Genomic DNA, 13,872 nt, shown 5'->3' with positions numbered 1-13,872 from the left:
GCCACAACTACTGAACCTGCACGCCTCAACGAGAGAGAGAAAAAACCCACACGCCACAACTAGAAAGAAGCCCGCTAGAGAGAAGCCCGTGGGCTGCAGTGGAAGATCCCGCATGCCTGAACGAAGATCTTGCATGTCGCAACTAAGACCTGATGCAGCCAAAAAAAAAAAAAAGTTAGAAATGATGAAGCTTACTGAGGAAGGCAGGTTGAAAGCTGAGATAGGCAGGTAGGCCTCCTGTGCCAGTTAGCCAAGTTGTGAATGCAAAGGAAAGTTCTTGAAGGAAATTAAAAGTGCTACTCCAGTGAATATATGAATGATGAGAAAGCGAAACAGCCTTATTGCTGATATGGAGAAAGTTTTGGTGGTCTCGATCGAAGATCAAACCAGCCACAACAATGCCTTAAGCCAAAGCCTAACCCAGAGCAAGGCTCTAACTTTCTTCAATTCTAGGAAGGCTGAGGGAGGTGAGGAAACGACAGAAGAAAAGTTTGAAGGCAGCAGGGGTTGGTTCACGAGGCTGAAGGAGAGAAGCCGTCTCCATAACATAAAAGTGCCACGTGAAGCAGCAAGTGCTGATATAAAAGCTGCAGCAAGTTATCCTGAAGATCTTGCTAAGATAATGAATGAAGGTGGCTACGCTAAACAACAGATTTTCAACGTAGCTGAAACAACCTTCTATTGGAAGACGATGGCATCTAGGACTTTCATAGCTAGAGAGGAAAAGTCAGTGCCTGGCTTCAAAGATGCAAAGGACAGACTGACTCTCTTGTTAGGGGTTAATGTAGCTGGTGACTTTAGGTTAAAGTCAATGCTCATTTTACCATTATGAAAATCCTAGGGCCCTTAAGAATTGTGCTAAATCTACTCTGCCTGTGCTCTATAAATCCAACAAAGCTTGGATTGACAGCACATCTGTTTACAACATGGTTTACTAAATATTTTAAGCCCACTGTTGAGATCTACTGCTCAGAAACAAAGATTCTTTCCAAATATTACTGCTCATTGACAATGCACCTGGTCACTCATGAGCTCTGATGGAGATTAATGTCTTCGTGCCTGCTAACAGAATACCCATTCTGCAGCTCATGGATCAAGGAGTAATTTCAACTTTCAAGTCTTATTATTTAAGAAATACATTTTGTGTGGCTATAGCTGCCATAGATAGTGAGACCTTCGATGGATCTGGGCAAAGTAAGCTAAAAAACCCTTCTAGAAAGGAGTCACCATTCTAGATGCCATTAAGACCATTCATGATTCATGAGATGAGGTCAAAATATCAACCTTAATAGGAGTTTAGAAAAAGTTGATTCCAGTGCTCATTGATGACTTCGAGGGATTTAAGACTTCCGTGGAGGAATAACGGCAGATGTGGTAGAAATAACAAAAGAAGTAGAATTAGAAGTGGAGACTGAATTGCTGCAATCTCACGATAAAACTTGAATGGATGAGGAATTGCTTCTTATGGATGAGCAAAAAAAAGTGGGTTTTTTGAGATGGAATGTACTCCTGGTACAGGTGATATGAAGATTGTTGAAATGACAGCAGGGAATTTAGAATCTTATATAAACATAGTTGATAAAGCAGCTGTAGGGTTTGAGAGGATTGACTCCAATTTTTTTTTTTTTTTTTGCGGTACGCGGGCCTCTCACTGTTGTGGCCTCTCCCGTTGCGGAGCACAGGCTCCGGATGCGCAGGCTCAGCGGCCATGGCTCACGGTCCCAGCCCCTCCGCGGCATGTGGGATCCTCCCGGACCGGGGCACGAACCCGTGTCCCCTGCATCGGCAGGCGTACTCTCAACCACTGCACCACCAGGGAAGCCCCTGTTGTCTTATTTTTAAAAATAAGAACCTTCAGCAACCACCGCCCTGATCAGTCAGCAGCATCAACATCAAGGTGAGACCCTCCACCAGCAAAAAGATTACGACTCACTGAAGGCTCGGATGATGGTTGGCATTTTTTAGCAATAAAGTTTTGTTTTTTGTTTTTGTTTTTGTTTTGGCTGCCTTGGGTCTCTGTTGCTGCGCGCGGGCTTTTCTCTAGTTACGGCGAGCTGGGGCTGCTCTTCGTTGCGGTGTGCGGGCTTCTCATTGCGGTGGCTTCTCTTGCTGCGGAGCACGGCCTCTAGGTGCGCAGGCTTCAGTAGTTGTGGCACTCGGGCTCAGTAGTTGTGGCTCGCGGGCTCTAGAGCGCAGGCTCAGTAGTTGTGGCACACGGGCTTAGTTGCTCCGCAGCATGTGGGATCTTCCCGGATCAGGGCTCGAACCCGTGTCCCCTGCACTGGCAGGTGGATTCTTAACCACTGTGCCACCAGGGAAGTCCAATAAAGTATTTTTTAATTAAGGTATGTACATTGTTTTTCTAGACATAATGCTATTGCACACTTAATAAACTACAGTAAGGTGTAAACGTAAATTTTATATACACTGGGAAACCAAAAAATCTTTGTGACTCGCTTTATTGTGGTGGTCTGGAACCAAACCTGCACTCTCTCCAAGGTATGCCTGCATATTCACCACGTTGGGCAACCATCACCACCATCCGTGTCCCTAACTCTTTTCATCTTACAAAATTGAAAATTCTGTACCCAGTAAACATTAACTCCAAATACCTGTCTCCCCCCAGCCTCTGGCAACCCCCATTCTACTTTCTGTCTCTTTGAATTTGGCTGCTCTGGGGTCCTCACATAAGTGGAATCATACGGTATTTGTCTTTTTGTGACTGGCTTCTTTCACTTAGCATGATGTCTGTGAGGTCCATCCATGTTGCAGAATGTGTCAGAGTTTCTTTCCTTTTTAAGGCTGAATGATACTCTATTGTATAAATATACCATCTTTTGTTTACCCATCCATGGACCCTTGGTTTGCTGCCACCTTTAGCTATTGTGAATAATGCTGCAATGAACACTGGCATATGAGTATCTGTTTGCGTCTCTGCTTTCAATTCTTTTGGGTTTAATCAGAATTAGAATCACTGGATCATACAGCAATTCCCTATTTAATTTTTCTGAGAAACCACCATACTGTATTCCATAGCATCTGCACCAGCTTACTTTCTCACCAGCAATGCAAAAATGTTCCCGTTTCTCTACATCTTCACCAATGCTTCCTTCCTTCCTTTTTTCTTTCTCTCTTTCTTTCCTCTTCCTGTCTTTTTCCTTTCTTTCTTTTCTTTCTTCCTTCCTTCCTTTCTTTTTCTTTTTCTTTCTTTCTTTCTTTCTTTCTTTCCTTCCTTCCTCCCTCCCTCCCTCCCTTCCTTCCTTCCTTCCTTCCTCCCTCCCTCCCTCCCTTCCCTCCATCCCTCCCTCTCTCTCTCTTTCTTTCTTTTTATATTTGCCATTCTAATGCGTATGAGGGAGTAAGTTGTTTTTTACATGGAGGAATCATTCGTATGCTTGCATGCAGGCAGGAAAGATCCGGGAGACCAGGAATTTGATGCTAAAGGAAGGAGAGAGGAGAGGTGCTGGAGCAATGTCCTAGAGTTGGGAGAGATGCTGAGATCCCGAGCAGAGAGGAGGATGCCCTTAGCCAGCAGCCTGGGTGTTTATCCACAGTCACAGGGGAGAAAGCTGAGGCCCTGGGCACAGATACGGTGGGAGGCTAGATGTGGTGGGAGAGCCTGAGGTGTTCTCTTGTGTTTATTTTATCCCCTCAGTGAAATGGGCAGCCAGGTAACCAGGTGACGGTAATGGTGGGGTGAGGTCAGAGGTTTGAGGAGAGAAGACAGGGTGTGAGATAGTCTCTCTAAAAGAGTGTATGGATGGTGGAGGTTGGGAGGCTGGATAATGGCTCCCAGAAAGACATTGACGTCCGAATCCCTGAAATCTGTGAATGTAACCTGGCAGGATCTTGAAATGGGGAGATTCTCCTCGATTCCCTAGGTGGAGCCAATGTAGTCACATGTGGGAAGCTGAGGGAGATTTGACTATGGAAGGTATTACACTGCTGGCTTTGAAAATGGGGGAAGGAGCCACAACCCAAGGAATGAAGGTGCCTATAGAAGCTGAAGGCAAGGAAACGAATTCTCCCCTAGAGGCTCCAGAAACAGACTCCCCTTTACAGCCTAGCCTCCCTGGTGACCCCTTGATTTCCGACTTCTGATTCCAGAACTACAGAGAATGAACTTATGTTGTTTTAAGCCACTAAGTTTGTCTCGTTTGTTACAGCAGCAATAGTGAACCCAAGCAGGACCCTGTGGGGGCTCCTGGGCAAGGAAGCCTTGCTGTGTCCCCCATTTCTTTTTTTTTTTTTTTTTTTTTGTGGTACGTGGGCCTCTCACTGTTGTGGCCTGTTGCAGAGCACAGGCTCTGGACGCGCAGGCTCAGTGGCCACGGCTCACGGGCCCAGCCGCTCCGCGGCATGTGGGATCTTCCCGGGCCGGGGCACGAACCCGTGTCCCCTGCATCAGCAGGCGGACTCTCAACCACTGCGCCACCAGGGAAGCCCCCCCATTTCTTGATTGTAGGGAATAGACTCCAGCCTTCATGACCTTCCCTGAGTCCCAAAGAGCAGATTCGAACAGTTGCTAATCAGGGAAGGGGTGGGGGGGATGCAGAGAAAAGGGAGGAGCAGTCAAGAAACAATGGTGCAGCCTCGGGGCAGGGTCCTGGTTCCACCTAAAGGGATACACATAGCAGTAGCTTTGAGCCCTTCTACAGAACTAAACCCCCCAACAAATGGAAGATGTTAACTACTGGATGAAGCATTCTTCATTCCAGAGAAGGTCATGGTTTGGCAACCCCACCCGTAAACCACTGCTATAAAACTCCTCACCAAATCCCCCTCCCCACGCCAGGTAGGGACACACAGTTTGTTTTTTGGTTTTTGGTTTATTTTTTGCGGTACGCGGGCCTCTCACTGTTGTGGCCTCTCCCGTTGCGGAGCACAGGCTACGGACGCACAGGCTCAGCGGCCATGGCTCACGGTCCCAGCCGCTCCGCGGCATGTGGGATCTTCCCGGACCGGGGCACGAACCCGTGTTCCCTGCATCGGCAGGCGGACCCTCAATCACTTGCCACCAGGGAAGCCCGGGACACACAGTTTTTGAGGGCACAGGCCCACTATGTCCCCTTTGCCTGGCAAAGCAATAAAGCTATTCTTTTCTACTTCACCCGAAACTCTGTCTCCGAGACTCGATTTGGCACCGGTGCACAGAGGCTGAGTTTTTGGCATCAAGAGGAGGTCCAGGAAGTCACCAAGAATAAAGGTGTGTCCGGTGAGGGAGTGACAGAAAACAGAGAAGGAGTCTGAGTGAATTCAGGGGCCAGGGTCTCTCTCCTATTCAGGCCTTGACATGAGGAAACCCCTTTGCCTGCAACCTCCTCCCAATCCTTTATTCTGGAAAACTCCTTGTTCATGCCTTAGGAACAGGTTAGAGGTCACCTCCAGAACCCTTCCCCTGATCCCCTGGCTGTGGTTGGGGTCTTCCTCTGCTCCCAGAGACCCTGTGCTCATCACCCAGTTACCCCAAAACTGGGTTTGCCTCTTGTTGAGTGTTGAACAAGCCGAAGATCAAGAGAAGGATTTATGATTACTTGCAGTAAGTCAGGAGCACACCGGGGGTCTCTCCCAAAGCAATGTCTTCCCAAACAGCAAAATTGGGGAAGTTTTAAGCTAAGTGTACATGTGTATACATGAAGGGGCTTGGGCAGCAGGCAGAGTCCAAGCTTTAGTTGATTGAAGTCACGAGGGTCAGAAAAGGTCAACATCCTCGTCCTTCAGGCCCTAGTTGATCTGGCAGTCGATTGCATCAGGCCAATCTTCACCATTGATACAGAACTGGGAGTCTTTACAACTGATGCATTATCTTTGCTATTGTCACTTCTCTTGCCCGACTATTGTTTGTTTCTTCATTCCTTTGCTCAAGATCATTGATTACTGAGACCTGTTCAAGGGCAAGCATTGTGGCCAGGTTTAGGTCACAAAACAGCTTAAGCCAAAAGTGGCTTCTCTTCTGTCAAGAAAGCCATCCCGGACTTCCCTGGTGGCACGGTGGTTAAGAATCCGCCTGCCAATGCAGGGGACACGGGTTCGAGCCTTGGTCCAGGAAGATCCCACATGCCACAGAGCAACTAAGCCCGTGCGCCACAACTACTGAGCCTGTGCTCTAGAGCCTGCGTGCCACAACTACTGAGCCCGTGTGCCACAACTACTGAAGCCCGTGCGCCTAGAGCCCGTGCTCCTCAACAAAGTGAAGCCACCGCAATGAGAAGCCTGCACGCCGCAATGAGTAGCCCCCGCTCGCCACAACTAGAGAAAGCCCCCATGCAGCAACAAAGACCCAACGCAGCCAAAAATTCATTCATTCATTAATTTAAAAAAAAAGAAAGCCACCCCTGGTTCTCTTTCTCCAAGGACCCCCTAACTTACCTGCTTACAGTCTGAGCACGCAGTGATGGGCCTCATAGGTGTCTCCGAGATTGGGGCCTCCTGGAGGCCAGAGTCTTGTTTCCCTGAGTGAGGAGGGACAGCACGTGAACAAGCAGACCTGCAGAGACCACCGCAACCCTCAGAGAGGGCCCAGGAGACCAAGGTGATGGACGGGGCAAGTGATGAGGGCATATTTGGAGGCCGGCTGGGTGGCTCTGGACAAAGGGCTGCCTTGCCACTGTTCACAGGTCCGAGGGCACAGCCGGGCTCTCAGCTGTAATGCAGGTGCTTCTGGGGTCCCGCCACAGCCTGGACTTGTCAGACTCCAGTGGCCATAACCTTCTCCCCCTCACACTGGTGTCAGGCACTAGGACCATGGACATCCCCCAGCTCAGACCCGAAGACAGAGCCAGCAGCCAGGGTGTAAAACAAACGAAAGGTTTATTTATAAGCAGGGATGTCGTCTGGGATACATACAGTGCAAACTCTCGTCTTGGGCTCAACACAAGCCCACAAGCTGGAAAACTGTTACCAAATTAGGTCGAATGGACCCCCCACTTCGGCCCTAGCCTGGCTGAGGCCCCCTGCCTTGGCAGTAGAAGGTCCTCTTTCCATTTGGGTTCGCACAGCCAAAAACAAAACCGAAGCTGAGATTAGAGCGGCGCGAGATTTATTCAATGGCCAGGGAATGGAGAAGCAGGAACTTAGTTCGTAAATGCACTTCTCGCCTTAATGGTGAGAGGGATTTACTTTTAAGGAGTGAGGACAGTGGGGGTTAGAGTGAGACGAATGATGGGGAGGCAAATGCATTACTTTTCTGGGAAAGAGGCAGGGTTTTCCTAGAAATGGGGTGCTATCCCTTTTCTGTCCTTTTTTGGTCAGTGACTTCCGGTCACAGCCATTGTAGGTGTGTCATTTAGTAGCTAATGTAGTAAAGTCAGTGTAGAATGAGACTCAGGGTCTACGAGAGGTCAGATTCATCACCCTCTTGGTTTCAGCGGGTCCTATCCAGTTTTTGTTTCCCTCTTCCTATAGCTTCTTTCTTTGTGTCCAGACCCTGCGACTTAAAGGTGTATGTTAGTTCCTGTTCAAGGGAGGGGTTGGTGGGTTTTGACCAAGGGTCTGGTGGCAATTCTGGTAACAAAATGAGGCCACACCCAGAAAGAGTCTCCTTCCAATTCATCCCTGTTCTGCTGGAGTGATGACAATGAGGCCTGAGGTCCTCCCAGGACAGTCCACCAGGGGGCAGAGGTGCTCCACGGCCATAAAGGGTCCAATGTGGTTGGAGACCCTGGCCAGTCCAGGCAGAGGGACATCTTGATTCCGGAGTGGGAAGCCTTCCTTCACTCCATGGTAGTGGCTGGGCTTCTCCTACCCTCCAAAAGTTCAGCTGCCAAGTTCAAGTCCAGGGGAATTTTTCAACAAGGGATCCAGATATCAGGGACCCAACAGTCTTCTCAAGGAGGCCCCCATCCCCCTTCCTTCCAGAATCCGGTTAAGGCCACACTTGTCCACTGTCTACGGGGCCTGGGCATGCGTTTGTGGGGAGCGGGCTGACCCCTTAACGGGGAAGAATCCCTCGGCAAAAGTGTTAGCTTCGGCTGCTTCCGGCAGGCCATCCGATCTGACAACGTGGGCTACAGAGAACCACAACACTCAACGCAGACACAGGACTGGCTCTCAGCATCTCACGACCACTCAGGATCTCAGTGGGCACAGTACCAAAGTGGCGCCAAGGCTCCATGGGGACCTGGGACTCCAAGAACAGTGGGAGGGGGTCGGGAGAAACAGGAGCATCCCCTTGGAAGGCAAAGGAGGAAGGTCCAGGCTGAGGTAGGAGGAGATGGCTGCGGGGCCTCAGTCATCTCCAGGTCCTGAAATTCCCTGATAGGAAAAGGTGTGGCCTTGGAGCTCCACACCAGACCGTGGGGGAGGGGAAGCTCAAACTGGGGGTAAACAGGAGCGAAGCTCAAAGGCAGAGGATACAAACTCTGAGTTTGGCTTTTTTACACTTGGCTTGTTTATCCGCATGGTAGCTAATGGGTTTTTTGTTTTTTTTTTTAATTGCCACATGTTAAAACTGGAAGATTTCCGGTTAGAGGTTTGCCGTCTTAACCAGGTCACAGCCCTCATTCAGGCTGCCTGCCTGGGCATCCGGTTTCCACCCCATGGCACGAGATGGAGCTATAGCAGGAGTGGATTTGGAGGTGGCGCTTCCAGAAGTCCTGAGCTAACCTGGGGGACTCCCGTCCCCTACAGGGGTTGCCACCCGCTCCCTGCACAGAACCATCTGATTGATGACACCCACCCCTACTACCCCCACTGGGACCAACCTGCAGTCTCACATTCAGGCTAAAGCCCTGCTCTTTCCCCACTGCCCCTTCTCCAAGGCTGATGCATGCAGCATCCCTCCTCCCCAGCAGGAAGCCAGAGCCGGGTAGAGCCCAGGGATTAAAAGAAAAGTAAAAACCAAAAACGACAAGGGCTCCAGGAACCAAGCATGCAGGACCGGCTGGAGGGGCAGCTCTCAGAGAGGCAGGGGATTTGTTCCAGGCTGCCCAGCGCATCCGTGTCCACCAGCCTTCCAAGAGAGACACACACCGTGACAGGACACACCATGACTCTCCCTGCCTCGTCTGCCTGCAGGTGAGAGGAAGGCTGAGGCCGTGGAAGCCGCTAAAGGAATTTGGCCCAGAAAGAGTCAGAGTCCTGCGGGGGAGGGGCCTAGAAGGACCAGGGGTTGGTCCCACCTTGGCTGTGACACAGGCCACGCCAGACTGGTTAGCTGGGCTTCATCCCGGCATCAGGTACACCGAGGGGCAGAGGCTTCTCCTCTGGGCTCTGCAGCAGAGTCTCTGGAGCCTCCGGCTGGGACTGGAAAGGGCATTCCTCCTTGGAGAAGGGGACGTGCTCATCTTTCGGGGAGCCAGAGGGGCTGGTGTCTGTGTCCCTCGTGGAGCTGGCCTGGGAGGGGCATTGAGAGCTGTGGTCAGAGCCGCTGCAAACGTTGACAATGCAGGTGACATTGACCTGGGTCCCGTGGCCACCAGACGATGCTTCTGCTAAACACAAGACAGGAGAAAGTGGTCAGCTGGGGCCTTGGGGTGGGGGGTGTCTTCACAGCCTGCCTCCTGCCCGAGAGGCAGATTAAGACATGTGGGGGAAGAGCACTGTGCCAGGAGGCAAGAGGCCCCTGTTCTAGCTCAGCTTTGCTGTATCATCTTGGGCAAGTCCCGTAAACCTTTGTGTGCCTCAGTTTCTTCACCTGTCAAATAAGAATACCCCGCCCAAGTCACCCCACAGATGGGAGGAGCCAACTATATAAAGGAAGTGAAGGTGCTCCAAGAACAAAACACACTCCCCACAAGGAGCCGGAGAAGTGCGCCAGGACAGGAAGGATACATTCCAGAGTCTTGGTGAAGCAGTAGAGATGAATTACCTTCCCGAAACTGCAGCAAGGCATCAGCAGCCCTGGCCACACCAGCTATGAAAAGGCGAGACCCCTGCCACTGGCCCATCATCTCTATGCCAAGGAACCAACATCAAAGGGCTTGGAAACTGCTCCTTTACGGAAATTAAACATCGACCCTGAACTTGTCTTCATTCACAGCAAACCTTTTCCTTCCACATAGAGCTGCCTCTAAGATTTCATAAATCTGGGATTCCAGGATGGGGTGTGGTGGGGACGTAGTTTGTCCTCATCACTGAGGCCGGGATGCCCGGAGCTCCGCAGCCTGACCGTGCTGGGTTTGGATCCCTGCTCTGCCTCCATAAACTTGGCCGAGTCACTTAAACTCTTGGAGCTTCCATTTGCTCAGCTGTGAAATGGGTCTAATGACCCTTTCCATCCCCTCGAGGCAAGGATGACTGCCCTGTTCACTGCCGTATCTCTGGAGCCTGCATGGCTCCTAGAGACGGGGTGACAGGCTCAGTGAAGCAGGGGTTCACGCTGGGCCCATATATCCAACCACGTCTTCTGTACCTCAGCTTGATTCCACCCCCATATCCCGTCCAACCTGCTTCTCCCCATCTCAGTTCACACGCCTGCCATCCACCCAGATGCTCAGTCCCAAAGCCTTGGACCCATCTTTCTCTCACACCCCACATCCAAGGCACCAGCGATTCCTACCTGGTCCACCTTCAAGTTCACCACCTCTTGCATACTGCCTGTACCTCCATCCGCTCCCTGGACGAGTGCAGTCTCCTCCTGTCTCCTGGCTTCTACCTGGCCCCTCTGCAGTCTGCTCTCCACCAGCAGCCAGAGCCAGATCATTTCCTTGGCTGCTCCAAACACAGTTCTCACCATGGCCTACGAGGCCCTGCACGACCTGGTGCCTGCCTTCTCCCCACCCCATCTCCTGCTGCTCTGAGATCCTGGCTGGGTTCCCTCCAGCCATACTCACCTCCCTGCAGCTCCCTGAGCCCTCCAAGCCTCAGTGCCTTTGCAACGTGCTGCTCCCTCAGCCTGGAACATTCTTCCCTATTCCCATAGCTCACTCCTTCCTTTACTTGGGCCTCAGCCTGGAGGCCACCTCCTCCAAGAAGCCTCCGTGGCTTCCCTCTCTAAAGGAGGTTCACTCCCACCCATCCATCACTCCCTGTGTCCCTCCCTCTGCTATAATCTCCAGAGCCCCTAGCTCCGCCCACTGTGCAATCCATTTCTGGAGTTCTCATTGGGTTCTCCCCGACCAGGCCCTGAGTCCAGAAGGGTGGGGCCTTTCTGACTGTTCCCTGTTGTGGCCCTAGTGCCTATAACAGGGACACGTGTGAATGAATAAAATCCAGCCCACAGGTGTGTTCTGTTCTTGGTGGTGGTAGTATTTTTAAGTGAATTGGCTGCCAACATTCAAAATTCAGGAGTTTACATTTTAAGAATCTGGATTTAGAGCTTCCCTTGGGAGCCAGATGGGGGAGAGCGGGCTATGCAGAACCCACAGACCTGAATGCGACTGGCAGCAAGGGCTTCAGGACACAGGTTCAGCCCCGCCTCCCCTCCCAGCCCTGTGGGCATCTGAGTTTCCTAACCAGTGAGGGACTAAATAGTGGATAAGCTGAGGAGATCAATGTAAGGGCCGGACACAGAATAGCCCCTCAAAAAGGATGGTTGTTGCTGCTGTTACTATGGCGACCTGAGTGTCCAGGGCTTGCCAGGAGGACCGGCTGTTTGTTTTCCAGTCTAGTTTGTTTCCGGGAGGAGGATGGAGCTGGCGAGCTGCTCTGCTCAGAACAGCCCCAAAGAAGCAGGGTGGAGGTGGGGTGCTAAAATAATGGGGCCGGAAGGAACTTTCCATCCTGGGCCTCCACAGCACCAAATGTCACTCAGAGTCACCAAGGTCGTGCACACTGTGAACGAGACATTGCGGGGGCAGACGGGGGACCAGGAGGGGTCACAGACCTGAGGTTTACCCATTCGCACGGCGGGGAGAGGTGCTCGGGTGGGACGGAGAGGAGGGGAGAGCAGAGGCCAGAGAGGCGCAGAAGGAACAGAAAAGAGACAGTGGGTGGGAGGGCGGAGCAGACGCGGTCAGGGCTCCCCAAGGAGGAAGCCACACCAGGATGCGTGTGGAAGAGGTGTCGCAAAGAAAGCGGAAAGATGAATCTAAGAGGTAGAAGAAGACCAAAAGCTTTATATTCTGATCTCATTTATTCATTCGACAAACATTTAGGGCCACCTGCTATGTTCCAGGCACTGACCCAGTCCCTTCCTTGGGGAGCTCTCAGGCTGGGGTGAGGGCACTGACGAGACATCACACTGATGAGGGTGGGTGATGATGGGAAACTAGAAGTGGGACGCCGCAGCCCACCGCCTGAGTCAGGAGGCAGGTAGTGAATGCTGTCGCAGCCCTGCCAAGGAGCTGCCATGCTCATCTCTAGGACAGGAAGCTGAGGCTTGGCAGGGTTAAGGAGCCTGTTCAGAGTCTCACGGCACCAGAACGGCCGGGAGGGCATCTGGGAATGAACCAAGGCCACGGTCATTCCTCAACCCGCCAGCCAGCGCTGCCAGGTGAGGGGGGAGATGCAGGCCAGCGGGCTTGGCCTCTCACTACAAAACATGCCCGAGGAAGCCCCAGGCTTTCTGGGGGACCCCCGCAGGGGCCTCCTACAATGTGGGCACTGCAGATGCCCACCAGGGGTGACACTGGTCACAGACCAGGTCCAGGGCTAAATGCAGACTGTGTAAACAGGGCACGGGCTTCTCCAGACCCCACGTGGGATCCGCAGTCCTGATGCCTCAGGCCCAAAGGGACCGGACTACAGGCACAGTGAGTAGAGTCCCAGGGACATCATTTACTCATTCAGCTTTCCAGGCTGACCCTGGACCCTGAGAGCCCAGGGGTGATTCCTGGCTCTTCTGTTTACCAGCTGTGTCTTTGAATAAGCAGTTTAACCTCTCTGAGACTCAGTTTCCTCATCTGGTAAGATGAGGAAATATAATAGGTATTAATATTGTAAAAATAATATAATTATAATATATACTCTAATAATATATTAATAATAAAATAATATATTATCTAATACAATATATAACAATATAATATATAACAACATACATAATATACAATAAATATATAATTATGACGTATTACAATATTAACATATAGCATGTTATATGCTATATTATATATAACATCAATGTATAAGTTAACATATTAATATAACATTTATATATATTAAATGTTAATATATAATATATTACATACTACATATATATAGCATCAATATCAATGTATTATTCATATATTGATATATAATATTTACATAGTATAACACTGTTATATGCTATTTTACATATTATATATTATATGTATTATAATATATAGGAAAACTCCCTGCCTGGATACTGGGGACACAGAGGATAAGCTGAGATGGTCTAGAAGGAAGGGTGTTCCTGGTGCGAGAACCCGCAGGGCAAAGGTGGGAGGGATGTGGGGGTTCCGAGAACAGAAAGAAGCTTGTGGCTCAGTTTCACCTGAGGAGGCAGAGGGAAGGAGGCTGGAGGGGGGCCCAGACTGGTGGTACAGGGCTTCCAGTGTCCTGCTAGGAGCTCAGGCCTCATCCTGCAGGGGAGGCCCAGGAAGAGACAGCTCAGCCAGAAATGAGGAAGAAACACACTGGGGAGGGGGGTGGGGGAGGAAGCCAGGGGGGCTCCCGCCTCTTACCTGAGCTGCCGCAGCTGTCCGGGGCCTTCCTCACGCCCGGCGCCTGCAGCTGGGGCCTGGTGGGCGCCCTCCTGTCCGCGGCGCCAGCCGAGCTCTCCAGGGAACTGCTGCTGGAGCTTGGCGCCGTGGTCAGCAGATGCTGCTGCTCGGGGCCTGGGGCACTCCGGGCCTTATCAGCTGGCAGATGCGGCTGGATGGGGAGACGAGGGGGGAGGGAGGACGGTCAGCCCATCAGCCGGCTCCTTGCCCCTTCTTCCCTCTCACCCCATCAGCACTTCACAGTTTACACAGCACTTCTGCACATTCTCTCCACACACAGCACTTTTAGGACGTGTGATTCTCT

The 13,872-nt window shown here is 51.2% G+C and overlaps 1 protein-coding gene across 3 annotated transcripts in view; it reads right to left on the bottom strand.

Moving 5' to 3' along the window:
- Nucleotides 1–6,793: 6,793 nt before the first annotated feature.
- The window catches only part of TNFRSF1B (TNF receptor superfamily member 1B), a 36,253-nt gene continuing 29,174 nt past the window's right edge, over nt 6,794–13,872 (bottom strand). The window contains exons 9-10 of one of the 3 annotated variants that reach the window (XM_067720868.1): nt 13,530–13,719; nt 6,794–9,431 (exon numbers count right to left, since the gene is read on the bottom strand). In XM_067720868.1, the coding sequence (XP_067576969.1) occupies nt 9,151–9,431; nt 13,530–13,719 (471 nt within the window). In that variant the 3' untranslated portion in view covers nt 6,794–9,150. Of the gene's footprint in view, nt 9,432–11,994; nt 13,428–13,529; nt 13,720–13,872 lie in introns of those variants that run through there. The other 2 variants (XM_067720878.1, XM_067720884.1) reach the window with 2 other exon arrangements.

The sequence above is a fragment of the Pseudorca crassidens genome, chromosome 2, assembly GCF_039906515.1.
Source record: "Pseudorca crassidens isolate mPseCra1 chromosome 2, mPseCra1.hap1, whole genome shotgun sequence".
Lineage (NCBI taxonomy): Eukaryota > Metazoa > Chordata > Mammalia > Artiodactyla > Delphinidae > Pseudorca > Pseudorca crassidens.
Note: the sequence above shows the minus strand (reverse complement) of the source record. Positions and strands in the feature narration are given on the sequence as shown.